The following is an 18,179-nucleotide window of genomic DNA, read 5'->3' as shown; positions in this document are numbered from 1 at the left end:
GGGTGCGTTGGTCAGGCTCTAATGAGGGCTCGCATTGCGATGTATCTGGCTGGTAAAATCTGTGAAACGTGCGTTGTAATTCCTTGCTCATGGAGAAGCTGGCTAGGCTTGCGAACCTCACTCACAGCTCTCATGCTTGATCTTGGGTTTTTGCACGTTTGGAGGACTCAGAGAAGGCAGCAAAGGTGGGAGCTGTCTTCCAACCATATGTACGTGTATGCTTATGTTAACTGCAAAAAATGTGTGGTCTAATATCAGCCCATATGGCCCCGTGAAGGGTCAGTTATCTGGGGCAGAATCCAAAAGGGATGGTCGACGTGTGCTGCACGAATGGCCAGTCCCAGGAGTTCCCTGGCGGTCTAGTGGTTGGCACTCTGAGCTCTCACTGCCGAGGACTGGGTTCAGTCTCTGTTCCGGGAACTGAGATCCCATAAGCCTTGAAGTGCAGCCTAAAGATTTTAAAAATTCAGAAATAAGAAAGAAAGACATCAGTCCCAAGATAGGGACAGTGACAACAAAATGGCAAGAGAGCTGGGGTGGCTGAGTGCGCCCCACTGCTTAGTGCATGTCCATGGAAGGGCAGCGTCCAGTCAGCAGCAGACGGCTCTGGGGGCTCCAGCAGTGGGGACACACCGCCCGCCCACCACCTCGCACGGGCAGGGGGCTCCTTCCTGAACGCCTGTGCTCGGAGCCAGCTGCTCACTCCTTCCTTGTGAAAGCGGTTCAGGCTTCCCCTCATCTCCTAGAGTGGGTCTCAGGGTCTGGAGCTGAGATGCCAGGTGATTTCAGAGGGTTCCCAGGCACGCCCTTGGATTGCTTAATTGCACCGTGAGAAAGGGGTTCCCCTTTCCACTCTTTAAATACATCTAATTATGTCAGAGAGTCTGTTTGGTGCTAATGTGTTTTTTTTGTTATTGCCTTTTTAGTGAGAAGTCAGCCTTCGGGTCACAGTCATCAGCTTGTGGCCATGATAGCTAGAACTCACTGTTGTTTTGTTTGTTTTCACTGTGTTTAACTTGATTGTGACTTGTTGATGCAAGGGACCCTGGTTTAACAATACAGGGGAGGTAGGTTTCATTTGTGAATAGAGACGTGTATGGTTTACACAGTAAATTTCAAATACTAGATACTTTCTGGTCGGCAAAAGTACAGGTGGTAGGGGACTAAGGCAAAATGGGGAAGGTGGTGTGAGAATGGCTGAGGTGGAAGAAACATCATCTTTGACTCAACGATTGAAGGTTTTATTTCGTGCCCAGACACTGGGGATGAATAAGCAGACACCGCCTCTGTGTTTATGGCCTTGCAGGCCAAGAGTGAGGACAGACTGTGTGAGATAAGCAAAAGAATAACAGGCTTCACGATGACAGGTAGGTAAGAGAGAGAATGGCAGGGAGTGAAGCAGGAAGTTCTGATCACATGGATGAGCAAACACCTGAAGGAAGGGAAGGAGGGGGCAGCTATTGCAATGAGCTGCGGGAAGAGCATTCCAGGCAGAGACAGCAGCCAGTGCAAGGGCCCTGAGTCAGAAGATGAAGAGGTGGAGGGGTAATTTAGGAGGCAGAGGACAGAGATCATGCAGGGCCTAGTGGAACTGACTGTCGTCAAGATGTTACTTTGAGTGAGATGGGAGCCCATGGAGGGCTCGAAACAAAGGAGGGGCATGATCCCACACCATTTCTGTGTTGAGAACAGACTATAAGAGGCCAGTATGGACATGAGAGGCCCACGAGGAGGCTGAGAAAGTCGTCTAGATGGGAGGAGAGGATAGGTTGGACCAGGTGGCAAGAAGTGGTTGGATTCTGGATGCAGAGTATTTTTTAAGGGAAAGTTGACCGGACTTCTCAACAGCTTGGATGCATGGTGTAATGGAGAGAAAAATAAGGCAGGCTTCTGGCCTAGGTTAACAGCAGCTTTGAACCAGGGAGGACTGTGCAAGGAGCTAGTTTGGGGATGAGGGGGTTCAGTCAGGCCTCAGGGCAGGGTGTGTTTGGGTGTGGGCTGCCTGTTAGGCACTGAATAGGAAGGTCGAGGAAGTCTGGAATCCCAGGAAGTCTGGGCAGAGATAAACTAGGAAGTCACTAGCTGTGGATGGAATTCCAAAGCCACCAGGCTGGTTGAGATTCACCTGAGGAGTGAGCAGAGGTGGAGATGGAGACAGGACCAGGACGGCAGTCTGGGCAGACCAGCAGCAATTGGCCTTTTAGATGCAGCACCAGCAGAAGAGGTGAAGGGCGGCCAGAAAAGCAGGAAGGGCAGCGGAGAGAGCGGGGCTGGGAGGCCCGCGAGGAGGCGCCACACAAGCTACCGAATGGGGAGTTTCATGGCAACAGGCCGCAGGGAAGTGGGGTTGGGTTTGTTCGGCTAATGGAGTGACTCAGCGAGAGAGAATATATCACAGGGAAGAAGAAGGGTGAGACTTTCAGGAGCAACGTCCTTGGTTAAACAAGAGGGTGAGGGGTCTAGTGGTGGGGTTGGCCTCAGTTGGTGCTGGACAGTTGAGCACAGAAATGGGGGGAAAAGTAGAGGAAATGAGCACAGATGTAGGGAGGTATGGAGAAGTGGGGGCTTGTTTATAGGTCACGATGGTTTCCTTTTTTCAGTTAAAGAGGAAGCGAAGTCATCAGCGGAGACTGAGGATGACAGAGGGAGTAAGTTCAGGGAGGGTGAAAAGCAGGTGCCTAAGTGGGTTGAGGTCCGTCTAGTCAAGGCTATGGTTTTTCCAGTGGTCATGTATGGATGTGAGAGTTGGACTATGAAGAAGGCTGAGCGCCAAAGAATTGATGCTTTTGAACTGTGGTGTCGGAGAAGACTCCTGAGAGTCCCTTGGACTGCAAGGAGATCCAACCAGTCCATTCTAAAGGAGATCAGCCCTGGGTGTTCTTTGGAAGGAATGATGCTGAGGCTGAAACTCCAGTACTTTGGCCACCTTATGCAAAGAGTTGACTCATTGGAAAAGACTCTGATGCTGGGAGGAATTGGGGGCAGAAGGAGAAGGGGACAACTGAGGATGAGATGGCTGGATGGCATCACTGACTCGATGGATGTGAGTTTCAGTGAATTCCGGGAGTTGGTGATGGACAGGGAGGCCTGGCATGCTGCGATTCATGGGGTCACAAAGAGTCGGACATGACTGAGTGACTGAACTGAACTGAAGTGGGTGAGGTGAGAGGATGAGGGAGGGGTGAGGGGAGAGGGGAAGGGTGAGAGGGTGGGGAAGGGGGAGGGGTGGGGGAGGCTGAGAGGAGGGGGGAGGGGTGGAGGGTGAGGGAGGGGAAAGTCCCGGCAGCACTAAGTGAGGTCAGCTTGGTGTCTCAACGGCACGTTTCTCAGTGAAGTGGCAGTGCTCCTGTTGGCTTTCTTGCATAGCTTTGAGCTGCAGAAGGTTGGCAGTTGGATTTCATTTGGGTTGTATTTTAACCAAGTGAGCCCAGCACAGCAGGAAGAGGGACCAGAGTGTGGAGGATGTGGGAGAGGCTGATTGTAACCGTGCAGTCAGTGGGGCTGTGACAGAATGAGCTGAGGGGTGCAAGACACCGGTGGAGACAGGGGAGAGCTGAAGAAAGGTGGTGGCGGGCTGATGATGTAATGCCTGAAGGTCAGGTTAGGGCTGAGAATTAGCGGGAGTGCGGGCAAGTGGCAGGGCCCTGGAGGAGAGAAGGTCATGGACTTGAAGCTGGATCACCCACCTGCAGGGTGTGGATGGATGACACGGAAAGCGTGGAGCTAGGCCTTTCAGAGAACTGGGTGGACCAGGGGCTGGAAGTTGCCCTGCGGAGCAGGAAGCACCTACTGCCTTCAGACCCAGTGGTTCAGGGGTAGGAGAGAAAACAACCCCGCCCACTTAGGGCAGAGGGGCTCAACTGTGGGCAACAGCACCCCCCAGGGACATCAGGGGACGTGCCATTGCATCTAGCTTGCGGAGGCCAGGAGTGCTGCTCAGTGTCCTGCAGGGCACAGGCCAGCCCATGACAGTTGCTCAGTCACGTCCGACTCTTTGAGACCCCCTGGACTGACGGTAGCCCACCAGGCTCCTCTGTCCATGGGATTCTCCAGGCAAGAATACTGGAGTGGGTTGCCAGTTCCTTCTCCAGGGGATCTTCCCAACCCAGGGATCGAGCCTGGGTCTTCTGAATTGCAAGCAGATTCTCTACCGTCTGAGCTACCAGGGAAGCCCACAATAAACAAAGAGTTGTTCAGCCCTGGATGGCGATCGGGCAGAGAAACCCTGAGTTAGGAAGAGCAAGGAAGAGAGAGTCCAGAAGAGAGGGGAAGAGAGAAGGGAGTCTGCCAATGTCCTGACACAGAGAAGAAGTACCTCAGGAGACAGGGAGACACCGCCTGGTTCTCCTGCTCCTCGCCAGGAGGACAGGAAGGGACTGGTTGTTGGAACAGAAGGGGAGCCGCTCAAAGGCAGGGCCCCCGTAACCTGAGCCCCCACCACATCCAGCACAGGCTGGTGCTGCATACAGCTGGTGCTGTACACACAGTGAGCGGCCCCGGGGAGAGGGTCTCTGAGCCACTGTGGGTGTTTCAGGCCACCCTGCATGCCCAGTGTGTGACCCGAGGCCCCCCGGAGGCTGGCGCCTCACCTGAGCTTGCTCTTGAGCGCCGTCACCTCGCGGCCCATGGCCTCGTTGCTCTCCGTGGCCTCATCCAGCTCGCGCTGCAGCTTCCTGCGGTTGGCGTTGATGCGCTGGGACTCCTCCTCTGCCTCCTCCAGCTGCCTCTTGAGTTGCTTGACCCTCAAGTTTCCTTTCTCGGCCTGGCAAGGGGCGGCCCCGAGGGTCAGGCGGGGGTGTGGCGGGGCCTGCAGGGCTGGGCGGGGGGCCGGGGCGTGGTTACCTGCTCCTTGTACTGCTCTGCCATCTTGCGCTCATCCTCCACCTGCAGCAGGGCCTCCTTCAGCTTCTTGTCCTTCTGCTTCAGTGACTTGGCGGTCGCCTGTTTCTCTCTGCGTACACGGGCAAGCAGCAAGGTTCAGATGGGGAGGGCCTCCCTGCAGCCAGTATGTGAACCCAACCAGCCTCACCCATGTGGGCACTTTCCTTTTTTTTTAATTAAATTATTTGGCTGCACTGGGTCTTAGCTGTGGCATGTGGGATCTAGTTCTCTGACCTGGGACTGAACCCTTGTCCCTTCTGCATTGGGAGCACAGAGTCTTAGCCATTAAGGGCCACCAGGGAAGTCCCCACATGGGCACTTTTCCTAAGCCCGAATCAGAGCTCATTCTGAGAAATCGTCCATGAAAAGGAATGCCGTGCTGACCCTGGCTACAGTGCGGGAGAACCTTGGAAGCATGCTCAGTGAAAGAAAGCCAGTCTTAACAAGCGGCCCTGTGTTGTATGCCCCCACTTTGCGAAATGTCCAGAATAGACAATAAAGGCAGGAAGTAGATGAGCAGTTGCCTGGAGCCGGGGATGCGAAATAGAGGGTGATGGCTAAGGACACAGGGCTTCTTACTGGTTCTTCTTAACGTGCCATGGTTGACTGTTGAGAAGGTGTGCCTGTGAGCTGTACACTGGGGGCCACTGAACTGCACTGGTGGCTCAGATGGTAAAGAATCCGCCTGCACTGTGGGAGACCCGGACTCGATCCCCGGGTCGGGAAGAGCCCTGGAGAAGGGAACAGCTACCCACTCCAGTATTCTTGTCTAGAGAATTCCATGGGCAGAGGAGCCTGGCAGGCTACAGTTCATGGGGTCGCAAAGGGTTGGACACGACTGAGTGACCGAGTACCCCCCCACACACTGAGCCGCATGCTTTAAATTGATGAACTGTTGTGGCACATGACTTTCCTATGAAGTAGCCACAAAAAAAGGCAAAAACAGTGTAAGGATCTAGACCCTGTCTGATGGTCAGCTCAGGGACCGCGTGTAAGCGAGCAGCCTGCCCATGACTGTGGGTGCCGAAGGGGCTGAGGACCTGAATGTTTGCTGTACCTGTTAGCATGACAGCCTGCAGACACGGGTTAGGCAAAGTCCCGGGAGCTCCCAGGAAGCCTGGCTGACGTCACTGAGGAGTCCGGCCGCTTAGAGCAGCTAGCATCTCAGAGGCTCACTCGGGGCACAGTGCCTGCCCATGTTCTCACTCAGTTCACCCAGCACAGCTGCCGCGCGGGCACCTCTGAGCCAATTCTTGGCCAGAGCTGATGTCCAGGAAGGCTGGCTGACCCCTCCACGCCCCCACCACTCGCTGGCAAGCAGGCGGTCTTCGGGGTGCTGCTCGACGGCCCCCCCAGCCCCCGTACCTGGCCTCCTGCTCCACCTGCTCCTCCAGCTGTGCGATCTTGGCCTCCAGGGCCGCAATGGTGGACTTGAACTTGGACTTGACTGCCCCCTCCATCTCCTGCAGCTTGCTCCGCAGCTCCTTGTTCTGCCGCTCAAGCTGCTGCCGCGCGTGCTCATTCTTCTGGGCTGCACTGCGCTCCGTGGCCAGCTCATTGCTGAGCTGCTCTGCCTGGGGAGGACAGTGGAGGTCACCAGGTGGAGGGCGCCCAGAAACCCCCTCCCTCCCCTCCGGCACCCAGCCCCTCCCTGGCCATCCTTCAAGGCTCAGCCAAGGGGCATCCCTTCCAGGCCACATCTCAGTGCCACGCCGGTTCCACAACGGGTCCCCAGTGACGATGGTGGAGGGGTGCTCACTGTCAGGAGGTGGGAGCTAAGGAAAATGCAGGAAGGAGACCGCCAAGCCCTTCTGGGTGAGCCTCGTCTGCTGGAGGGAGCCACCACGGGAGGCCCTGCAGGCCAGGTGCTGGGGTGACCGGAGAGGAGGGAGTGGGTGCTCCGGAGCGGATGAGCTGGGTCCCTACTCTCCGGTCTCGTCCTGCCCCCGGCCTGGGCCTGGCACACAGGAGCCTGTCCGAGGGCAGGTCCGGGCTGCCCCAGCCCCCACCTGCTGCGTGGCCTTCCGGACGCGGTCACTCATGGCCTCCATGTTGCCTTGCTCTTCCTCCAGCTCCTCCTCAAGCTGTGCGATCCGGGCCTCCAGGCGGCGCTTCTCGTCCTGCAGTGCGTTTCTAAGGGAAAGGCAGCCGCCCTGGGACCTCCAGCCTCCCCTGGCTTAGGCAGCTCCCTCCCTTGGAGGAGCAATGCCTCCAGGTCATCCTCTTTTACAATCAAGACTCAGAGAGGCTTAGAGGCTTGTGCAGACTCACACAGCTGGGAAGCAGGGAGCCAGCTGGTGTTAGAAAGCCAGGCCTGAGATAAGGACCAGCTCCCTCCTCCCCAACATCCCCAGATGCCCCGCCCCCACCAGACTACACCCCCAAATAGGGTGTGAAAAACACATGTCCCCTGTCATAAGCTCAGCTGAACATGCTATCACGTTCAGCCTTAACATACGGTCCAGGAGGCCTCCTCTGACTGAATGCTTCTCTCATCATGTGAGTCTAGGGACCCCTTTCTCCCCAGGCGGCTCCTACCTCCCTGACACACTGCTGGCCAGCTCCTCCGCCAGCTCGTCCTTCTCCAGGTCTGCCTGCTTGCGAGCCCTCTCAGCTGCTGCTAGATCCTGGATGGTGGGAGGCGGGGAGGAAGGAAACCAGTTGCCTGTCAGGAGGGTCTGCACCCCACCCAAGCATCTACCCCGCTCCCAGCAGCAGGCCCCCGGCCGCCTCCATGGCCATCCTTGAAAATGGCGTGGCCTCCTCCGAGCTTGGGGGGAGGCCTGCAGATCCGTCAGCAAGAAAACCCCGTGTTTTTCCATGCCCATGCTATGGGGCCCTCACTTGTGGGATGCTGAATGTGGGTGCCCGAGCTCAGGGTGCCCAGGGCCCCCCCGTCACGGCCCTCACAGTGTGGAGAAGGCTTTACCTCCTGTAGCTGCATGAGGTCTGCCTCCAGGCTCTTGGCTTTCTTCTCATTCTCTTTGGCCGTGGCAAAGATCTCGTCCCGGGAGGCGCGGGCGTCTTCCAGCTCTCTCTGGAAGTCTTTCATCTGAGCCTGCATGAGGACAGGCAGGACCAGCTAAGAAGTCCTTACTCACTGGGTCCTGTGGCCCAGATTACCTTTCTGTGCCAGCCTGAGTGTATGTGTCAGCTGCTCAGTCGTGTCCAACTCCTCGCAACCCTGTGGACTGTAGCCTGCCAGCTCCTTGTCCAGGGGATTCTCCAGGCAAGAATGCTGGAGTGGGTTGCCATTTCCTCCTCCAGAGGATCTTCCCAACCTAGGGATTGAACCTGGGTCTCCTGCATTGCAGGCAGATTCTTGACCATCGGAGCCACCAGGGAAGCCTAGGCTTTCCCACCATTTAACCACAAAGCCCTTGGCCACAGGTGGCTGCCTGGGGTCTCTGGACGGGCTCCACAGATCTAAGAAACAGTGCTGAGGTCTGAGTGTTAGCCTCTCAGTGGTGTCTGACTCTTCACAGCAACCCCATGCATGGTATAGCCCGCCAGGCTCCTCTGTCCATGGAATTCTCCAGGCAAGAATACTGATGTGGGTTGCTATTCCCTTCTCCAGGGAATCTTCCCAACCAGGGATAGAACCTGCATTACAGGCAGATTCTTTACCATCTGGGCCACCAGGGAACCCCAGAGCCAAACACCTAAGGATAGTGTTTGGCTGTTGCTCAGCTGCTCCGCCTGGGGAGGAGGGTGGAGGTCACCAGGTGGAGGGTGACCTCACCACCTCCGCCCCCAGGGCAGGAAACAGCTCCCAAAGCAAAAGCGTGATGGAAAAGCACCAGGTGACCAGGCACCAGCGACAGAAGGAGGCTGCGTCCAACCATGGCTGTGGACCCGACCTCCCTGGTCCTTGGGGCGTCACCCACCTGCAGTTTTCGCAGCTGCTTGATGGCTTCCTCCCTCCCCTTGACGGCCGAGTCTGCCTGCAGTTCCAGGTCCTTCAGATCCCCTTCCAGCTTCTTCTTGGCTGCCACCGCCAGGGCGCGTTGCTTCCTCTCGTCTTCCAGTTCCGTCTCGTATTCGTGGAGCTGGGAGAGGCCAGCAACATGTGCTGCAGGGCAGGGCCGCCCCTCGGATCCCTTCCCCCAGGGCCCAGGTTTGCACCACCACCGAAGGTGGGCTTCCCATCCCCAGGTTGCAGGGGAGAAATCAAAGTTTCCACGAAGCCAGGAAGTGGTGGCGGAAGGAAGGAATGCCGGCTGGCCCTGCTCCCCTGCCCTCTCTCCCCGCCCCCCTCCCCTCTCTCCCCGCCATGGGTTACCTGCCTCTGGAGTTGCCTCCGCTTTTCTTCATTCTGCTCGTCCCGTGCCTGGAGGTCCCGCTCAAACTGTACTTTAAGGGCCTGCATGTTGACCTCCAGCCTCAGCTTGGCATCTTCCGTTGCCTGCAGCTCGTCCTCGAGCTCTTCCAGCTGGGTCTTCATCTCCTCCATCTGGGTCTCCAGGGCCCGCTTGGACTTCTCCAGCTCATGGACCTTTGATGTGAGGGGTGATGTCATGAAGATGGTTGGGCAGCCCCCAGTGATGGGCAGCTCATCATGGTCCAGGAGGTGGCTTTTGATACCCCCAGGATGCAAGACCAGGAGTCCAGACCACAGCCTTCCTCTTGGAACCCTTGACTCGGACCTTACCTCCAAAGACTGTTCCCAACAGCCCAAGGCTGGCCCCCTCTTTGCATCAGCCCAAGGGACTCCCTTCAGTTCCTGATTATTGCTTACCATGAATGAGGCGTGGGGCCCCCTCCTTTACCTGTGGACTGATAACTAGCAGAGAGGGTCAGGGGCGGAGGGACATGGACAAGCAAAGACGATGAAGAGCCACTTACATTCTTGCCCACGTCGTCCTTGGAGCTAACCAGATCCTCCATCTCGGCTTTGAGCATCTTGTTGGTCCTCTCGAGCTCTTCTTTGGCTTCCAAGGCTTCCTCGAGGGCCCGCGCCAGTGACAAGGCTTTGGTTTCCTTTTCCCTGGCTTCTGCCTCGGCTCTGTCTCTTTCATCCGCATATTTGGAAGAGATGTTTTTCTCCTCGGCCAACAACTGCAACACAGCAAAAGACCCAGAGGTGAGCTCTAGGCATGCCCGAGGATCGGCGGCATTTAACTGCAAATATGGGGAAGAAGCCTTGTGTGCAGCTGAACTCATCCTGGTACAGCTGGGAGGAGGTCACATATCTATGCAAATAGTTTATAACAGTCCTGCTTGCCGACTTCCAGGTCAGCTTTGCAGAGCCAGCATTCGCCGTATTTGTGCTTAGAAATCACTAATGCTGCCCATGTTGTTCCACTCTGACCAAGGTCAGGGTGACACTTAATCCTGCCAGAGGCCAGTTATTCTTTTGTTTCAAGGCCACAGTCACTCCCTTACAGAAGTACCCTGTGAGCCACCCTATGAGTAGAGAAGTGGTGAATATGTGGATGGGTTTGCACACACCCTCTGCCTGGGGAAGCAGCTCCAAGAAAAGCCCATTCTGACGTTAACCTCATCTTTAGAAACAGACGGGCTTCCCTGGTGGCTCAGTGGAAAAGAATCCTTCTGCCAGTGCAGGAGACTTGGGTTGGATCCCTGGGACAGGGAGATCCCCTGGAGAAGGAACTGGCAACCCACTCCAGCATCCTTGCCTGGGAAATCCCATGGACAGAAAAGCCTGGTGGGCTACAGTGCAAGGGGTCGCAGAGAGCTGGACATGACTGAGCACCTAAACAACAACAACAGGAAAGAGCAGTATTCACTGTAGCGTCCAAAACCCAGACTTCCAGAGTCCAGCAAAGATGGGCACGCAACAGGGCCTCCCAGCAGCAGTCAACACAAAAACTCTCCGCTGTTTGTGACGGGAAAATAATAGAGCAGTCTCAGACCCTGGACCAGATAATGAACCAGCAGATAAGAAGCACTAAGAACAAGCTGTCAGCACAGAGAAGGGATGGCTGGAAGAAAAGAATCCCAAAATTCCATCCCCAAGTTGATTTTTGGAATAAGCCCTGAGTCACATGTAAACCAAAAAATATTTACTGACTCTGAGTAACACATATTGAAAGCTGGTATTTAGGGGTTTGGGTCATATAGGTGTGTGCATTTATCAGAACTCAGTGAGTGTATACTTAAGATTTATGTATTTCATTGTATGTAATTTTACTTCATGGGAAGAAAAAATATTTTGAAAAATGAACCCTAGTTTATATGCAGTGTGGAGGTATCTAGAGGGTGATGTACAGTTGTCTGTAATTTGCTTTTAAGTGCAACTAAAAGATAAGATACAAATGAGAGATGTAATACACTCATAAATAAGCATGTGATAAAGTCAGTGAAGTGTTAGTCATTCAGTCATGTCCAACCCTTTGCGACCCCATAGACTGTAGCCTGCCAGGCTCCTCTGTCCATGGAATTCTCCAGGCAAGAATGTTGGAGTGGGTTGCCATTTCCTTCTCCAGAGAATCTTCCTGACCCAGGCAGGGATCAAACCAGGGTCCCTGCATTCCAGGCAGATCCTTTACCATCTGAGCCACCAGGGAAGCCCCAAGTCAGGGTAAGGCCTTAATGATTGAATCAAGGTGGTGAGTGTCCAGGTGTTCACAGCACAAGGCTTTCCGCTTTGCTACGTGCTCAAGATTCTTTGTGATGAGATGTTAAGGAACAGTGGTATTTCAAGGATAGATACTTTAATTGGAATCCTCAGTAGGCGCCCAACAAATACTCACTGAGTGAGTAAAATCAGTAAACCTCATTCCTTATCAGGGCTAGAACCCAAGGCACGACTGGGTTTCTAGATGGCCTTTGTGGTGGTCGTGGAACCTGGGAAGTCACGGCCACTGAGGCTTCGCCACTGTCCTCACTGACCCCTCGAGGAGCCTCACCCAAGCTGGCCAGCCTTCCATCATGACCAGCAAAGCCAGGATGGGATGCTGCCAGACACACAGCAGCCACACTGGATGTTCTGCAGACCCGGACCCCCACCCCCCAGCCAGGGTCCGTGAGCAGAGGGGAGGGCCCTCCAGCCCCTACCTGATCAAACTTCTTCTGCTTCTTTTCCAGGTTGGACACCAGTTGTCGCTGGTTGTCCAAATCGACAACCAGGTCGTCCAGCTCCTGCTGAAGCCTGTTCTTGGTCTTTTCCAGTTTGTCATAAGCAGCTGCCTTCTCTTCGTACTGCTGGGTCAGGCCTTCGATTTCCTTCTGGAACTTCTTCTTGCCCTCTTCCAGCAATTCCACGGTGCTGGCAAAGTCCTGCAGCTTTTTCTTCGAGTCGGAGAGCTGAAAAGGCAGGGTCCAGGTTGGGATGAGAGGAGGTGGGGATAAGTGAGTCCCAGCCCTGCGCCCCTGAGAAGCCATGACCATCACTAAATAAAATCAACACCAGGGGGAGCTAGTGAGCCAAGCAAAATGGCACCATGGAAGAAACTCAACAGCAGGGGGAGCCAATGAGTCAAGCAAAACGGTGCCGCCGTTCTACCACAATCACATTCGAGCCATTGAGCTACCCTCCAGGGCAAAGACTCGCAGTGGGCACCTGGATGTTCAGGGTCGAGATGTGGCGCTCCAGGTTCTGCTTGGCTTCTATCTCCTCGTCCAGCTGTTCCTGCAGGCTGTTCCTCTCGTCTTCCAGCTGGCGCAGCTTGGTGGACACGTTGAGCTTCTGCCGGGTTTCTTCTTGAAGCAGCTCCTACAGAAAGGACATGCAGAAGTCCAGGAGCCCACCCCGAGGAAGGCCGTACCCCAGGTGCCTCTAGGTGACGTGGCCCGATACCCACCTGGGTGTCCTGGAGCTGGGACCCAAGGGATGCTACGTCCTTGGCCAGTTTGATGGCCTTGCCCTCTGCCTCGTTGAGCATCCCCGTGACACTCTCCACTTCATTCTGTGGGCGCCCGGAGACTGGTTAGTTGGATCATCCAGGACAGGACTGTCCTTAAGTAATAGGGGCTCTCTGTACTCGGTGATCGGCCTTGGGGTGTCGACTGATTGAGAGCTTCCAGTGAGCTAAGGAGCCTGGTCATGGTCCCTCCTGGGGGGGAGGGAAGGACATCCCTACAGGTTGCCATCTCTGGTAGCCTCTGGTTCCGAGAGCCTGTGAGAGCCCTGTTATACTGTGGTTAGACTGTACTCATTGGGCCCTGAGCCCTCCACATGGATCCTGGAGCCTTGCCAAGGTTGGCAAACATGAAGAGCAGGTTTGCAGGTCCAGACACTAAGCAGCGGTCTGGACTGACCCGATCCCTAAGTGAGGGAAGAGGCTGCGGGGGGCACCTCCATATCCAAGGGTCCTGTCCCTCCCACCCCTTCCTCACCCCTGCTCTTCGCCCTTTCACTCACCCTTACGGCAAAGCCATAGACGCAGGCACTGACGGTAGAAAGCTCTCTCTACCTTTCCTCTGCCTTTTACTCCAGGCCCTGGTATCTCTGAACAAGTCCTTTCAGAGACACCAGCCCACCATCCGTCCCCCTCCCATTTACAGTGAGGATATAAATGATCTTCATTCCTCCAGGATGTTGTTTGTGTTAGGATAGCAAAACCCTTGTGCTCAGCTGTGTGTGGAAAAACTCATACTTCATGCTGTCCTGTATCCTTGTCCCAGGCTCTAAGCACATTAAATATTTATCAAAAGGTAGGCCATATTCCATGAATGGAGAGTTAGTCCAAATGTCTGTTCAAAGCTAATCAAAACCAAAGACCAACAGACCATGTCACTCTTCAGCTTAAAACCCATCAGTGGTTTCCCATCACTCAGCGTGAAGGCCGAGATGCATATATAATAGGGCCTTGAAGGCCCTGTGTCTTCTGGCGCCAACCTGCTCCAGTCCCATTTCGTGCCACGTACCTTCCCCTTCCTGTTAACTCCCCTTGGCCCCAGTCTCCACCATCCCCTATAGTCCATCAGATTTATCATTCTAGCTCTACTGGCCTTACGTGATCTCTTCTGACTTCTCCCTTAGTCCTGGGCCTTTGCACATGCTATTCCCTGCCTGTAAGTAGACAGACTTGTCATCTGTCAGACTATACATCCTTCTTAGGGAAGCCTTCCTTGACTCCTCCGCCCACAGGCCCAGGCCCTTGTATTATTTATATTCATTGCAGTATGTGTCTCTGCTTCCCAGCATCATTTCATATTCATCTTCATTGTTATTAATGTCTTTCGTTGCACTGGGCTGGAGTTCTCTGGGGGCAGGGACAGTGTTTGTCTTCTTCCTTGCTGTTGTATCTCAGGATTAAACACAGCACCTGGCATACAGCAGGCACTCAGTAAATACTCATTTTGAATGAGCAGGTAGGAGTTTTTAGAGGTTAAATTGAATAAGGCAACCATGGAATGTAACTCAAGGAAATGAACAGAGGCTTCATTAGCTGGAAGAACCCCATCCTTCAGAGACAGTCCCAACGAAGTCGCCTCACCTGCAGCTTGTGGACCTTGTCGTTGAGCTCGGCCCGGACCCTCTCCCCGTCGCTGTACTTGGACTGCAACTCCTGCAGCTGCACCTCCAGCTTCTTCTTCTTGTGTTCCACCTCCTGCTTGGCCTGGCTCAGGACTCGCAGCTCTCCGGCCAGTTCCGCGTTCTCTTTCTCCAGTGCCTGCTTGTTCTTGTCCAGGTTGGCCTTGGCCTAGCCAGAGAAGCAGAGAGGAAAGAAGGTGCTAGGCCCAGGGCTGGCAGAGTGTTTTAAGATAAGGACCTGTGCTAGCGGGGGCCTTCCTCTTTGCTTCCCCTTCCCTTGGTAGGTCTGGGGACCTGTGCTCCCCAGCTCACGGGAGGGACTCGGGGCAGTGAGGAGCACACGATCACCAGTGAGGCCTTTTGGATTCTGTTTTCCTAAAGCTCAGAGGTTGCTAACTAGCATCCCCCGGGCTGCATCAACCCTGCTATCACATCCTGTTTGATTCATGTTATACCTTTTAACATTTTAATAAAGAAATATTACATAGGGACGTCCCTGGTGGTCCAGTGGCTAGGACTCGGCGCTCCCAATGCAGGCGGCCTGAGTTTGATCCCTGGTTGGGGAACTAGATCTCACGTGCCACAACTAAGACCTGGCACAGTCAGGTAAATAAAAAGAAATATCGCATAAAAATCTGGGCTCCCAGCTTCTCATTTGAAAAATCGAACGTTCTGTTTCATGACTGGGTGGTGGTTAAATCATTTGTCAAAATTCACCGAACTATATACACTTTAGGTTGGTGAATTTTGCTGCATACATCTCTATTTAAAGTCTGACTTCCAAAAAAAAAGTAAAGCTCTGGAAACAGAGGTCTTGCCTTCCTCTAAGAGAGCAATCAGCTGGATCTGAGTAGCAGCTGGCCCTGTAAACAGGGCAGTCACACTCCACTCAGCCCCAGTCCCCACCACTCCCTATCGTCCATTGATTTATCATTGGATGTACACTGTCATTTCTGTGAAAGTTTAGAGAAAGCTATTTTATCTAAACAGCTCTTGTAGGCATATGAGTTTCTCTCAGAAAAAAAGTGTTTGGGGGAAAAAGCAGAAGAAAGGAGGGACCTTCTCCTGGGTCTATAGGAGGCGGAAAGGAGCAAGAGAGAAAAGTGTGTGGGTCCCGAGAGTGGAGAAAGCAACAGTGGGCTCGCCCCTCAGCTCCTGGGCAGGTCTGTGCAGTGTCTAGGGACCCTCAGAAGCCAGTCCTCTGGTGATGAGTCCATTTAGTGCTCCCAGGACCCCAGACAGGGACAAAGTGCCTCTTAAGGCAACAGTGCAGGTTGATATCAAGGACCCTGGGGGACCTCACGGGACCTGGGCTCCCCTAAAACCTTTTTCCCAGAATGGTGGTGACTATACACATGTAAGAGGAGTTGCTCCTGAGATGGTGGGCAGGCGTTCTGAGGCCCCTCCTGCTCACACAGGTCAGGCATGGATGGCCAGAACAGCTGAGTCTCTGCAAAGAGGCCCCCCAGCGCCTGCTCATCTCGGATGAACACCTGGCTCAGCGCTGGTCAATTAGCTTTCCAAACTTACAGTAACCGTGACACATAATACCTTACTACTGTCTGGAGGACTCATTCCATCAGGTGGGAAGAGCCCATTTGGATTCAACTTCGATCACAATAAGACTTTCTCGGGGACTTCCTGGTGGTCCAGTGGTTAAGAGTCCACCGGCCAATGCAGGGGTCACTGGTCCTGTCCCTGGTCCGGGAAGACTCCGTGTGCGGTCCAGGCCAACCAAGCCCACGGGCCACAACCACTGAGGCTCGCACGCCCTAGAGCCTCTGCTTCACGACAAGAGAAGCCGTCACAAGGCAAAGCCCCCGCGCCGCAACCAGAGAGGAGCCCCCACGTGCCGCAGCTAGAGAAAGCCTGAGTGCGGCCGCAGAGACCCAGCGCAGCCAGGGGTAAACAATTCATTAATTGAAAAATAATTTCTGGGAGCTTCATGGCGATCCAGTGGCTAGGACTCCATGCTTCCAATGCAAGGAGCTCAGACTTGATCCCTGGTCAGGGAACTAAGATCCCTCATGTCACAGGGCATGGCCAAAAAGTGGGGGGAAAAAAAAGAAAAAAACCCTTCTGAACATAATAAAGAGAAGACAACTGAAAGGGGAAATACATGCTATAGATATTTGTCATATTCAGACCCCACGTGACGAGTGACAAGGCGGCACCTGGAGCGTGAGGGTGTTCAGTCAGGGACAGTGCATTTCAGTGTGGGGCCTGGAGATGTGCATTTTAGCAAAGGTCGCAGGTGGGATTAAATGAGTTGGTGCCCGTAAAACTTTGGAACAGTGGTATATACTCAATGCCATACAAGGGGTTGCCGGCGTTATTTAAATATATGGGAAAATTATGAGATTATGATCGAACTGGTGGTGAACCAGTTCATGGAAGAATATTTATCTTTTTTTTAATATTTATTGATTTGGCTGAACTGGGTCTTAGTTGGTATTCCCTGGTGAATTTGGCTGAGTCAGGGTCTTAGTTACAGCACCTGGGATCTTTCTGTGGTATGCGGGATCTTTTTGGTTGAGGCATGTGGGATCAAGTTCCTTGATCAGGGATCAAACCCAGGCCCCCAGCGCTGGGAGCACAGAGCCTTAGCCGCTGATCACCAGGGCAGTCCTGAAAAACATTCATCTTGACTGGCGGTAGAAACTAATGCCAACACCAACAATTCTTAGGGAACACAGCAGCCATTCAGTCTAGAAAGTTCTGGAGGAAAGCTGCAGCACTGACGGTGGTATAATTCAGACTTTTAGAGAAGCCACCTAGCAGGATGTCATAAGCTAAAAAAGCTCTTCCCTGGGCATGATACACAAGCACATTCTCCAAAGCGAGAGGAAGATCCGGATACACAGAATTTTAGTGCTAGTTAACTGCCTCAGCTCCTGTGCACCCCCAAATAGCCAAGCATCAGAGGAAGATTAGATCTAGCCATTCTCAAACTAACCAGGGAGCCCTGTCTTGCCACTCAAATGATGACAGTCTTGCTCCACTCTGCACAGAAATGAAGATGGCTAGACTGTCCTCAGTGTTCAGCTACCTTCCCAGAATTTTGCTGAACTCTGCTTATCCACAAGGGCCTACCTGGAGACCCTGCCCTGGAGAGGCTGAGAGATGAGCCCAGAGCCAGGGCTTCCCAGGTGGCTCTGGTGGTTAAGAACCTGCCTGCCAGTGCAGGAGACACGGGTTCAAACCCTTGGTTGGGAAGATCCTTTGGAGGAGGGCACAGCAGCCCACTCCGGTATTTCTGCCTGGAGAATTCCATGGACAGAGGAGCCTGGCGGACTACAGTCCACGGGGTTGCAAAGAGTCAGATGTGATTGAAGCGACTTGAGCACGCAGACTGCTGGGACTCTGTCAATAGCTGTGTGACCTTTAGGTACTCTGGACCTCAGTTCCTTCTTGTGTCAAAGGGGCTTCATTGTACCCATCCCAGAGGGTGGTGGAAAAGATCAATCAAGATAATACTCAGTAAACATAAATGCTGGGTGCCATCACTCTCATTAGAATCACCGTGGCTTGTTATTGGCCTTAGTGCAGACACTCGCATGTCGTTACCTGAAGCTGTTGACCTATTCTCTGAATTTTGTTGTCCCCAAAATACCATCGCGACTCACCCTCTTGAACTGCTCCAGTTGCTCAGTGAGCTCCTCCACCACCTGTGTGTGCTTCTGCCTCATCTCCTGCACCTGGGACTCGTGGGACCGCGTCTCCTCGTCCAGGGCTTTCTTCAGCATCGTCACCTCCTGCTCCCTCTTGGCCCTGGGCAGGAAGAACACAGAGGCTGGCAGTGGAGGAGACAGAGATTTGCCTCAGTGCAGAGGCACGAGGGGTCTCCCGGGACCTG

General features: G+C 54.0%; 1 protein-coding gene across 2 annotated transcripts in view; it reads right to left on the bottom strand.

Moving 5' to 3' along the window:
* Positions 1-18,179, bottom strand: part of MYH11 (myosin heavy chain 11) — a 127,755-nt gene that overhangs the window by 4,415 nt on the left and 105,161 nt on the right. For both annotated transcript variants that reach the window (XM_052635853.1, XM_052635854.1), the window contains exons 27-40: positions 17,950-18,094; positions 14,286-14,492; positions 12,648-12,752; positions 12,407-12,559; positions 11,902-12,150; positions 9,727-9,939; positions 9,164-9,376; positions 8,769-8,930; positions 7,811-7,939; positions 7,420-7,508; positions 6,891-7,014; positions 6,247-6,455; positions 4,843-4,951; positions 4,590-4,762 (exon numbers count right to left, since the gene is read on the bottom strand). In XM_052635853.1, the coding sequence (XP_052491813.1) occupies positions 4,590-4,762; positions 4,843-4,951; positions 6,247-6,455; positions 6,891-7,014; positions 7,420-7,508; positions 7,811-7,939; positions 8,769-8,930; positions 9,164-9,376; positions 9,727-9,939; positions 11,902-12,150; positions 12,407-12,559; positions 12,648-12,752; positions 14,286-14,492; positions 17,950-18,094 (2,280 nt within the window). The remainder of the gene's footprint in view (positions 1-4,589; positions 4,763-4,842; positions 4,952-6,246; positions 6,456-6,890; positions 7,015-7,419; positions 7,509-7,810; positions 7,940-8,768; positions 8,931-9,163; positions 9,377-9,726; positions 9,940-11,901; positions 12,151-12,406; positions 12,560-12,647; positions 12,753-14,285; positions 14,493-17,949; positions 18,095-18,179) is intronic.

This window comes from Budorcas taxicolor, chromosome 2, assembly GCF_023091745.1.
Source record: "Budorcas taxicolor isolate Tak-1 chromosome 2, Takin1.1, whole genome shotgun sequence".
In the NCBI taxonomy this organism is placed as follows: Eukaryota; Metazoa; Chordata; class Mammalia; order Artiodactyla; family Bovidae; genus Budorcas; species Budorcas taxicolor.
This window is presented reverse-complemented; position numbering and strand designations above follow the sequence as displayed.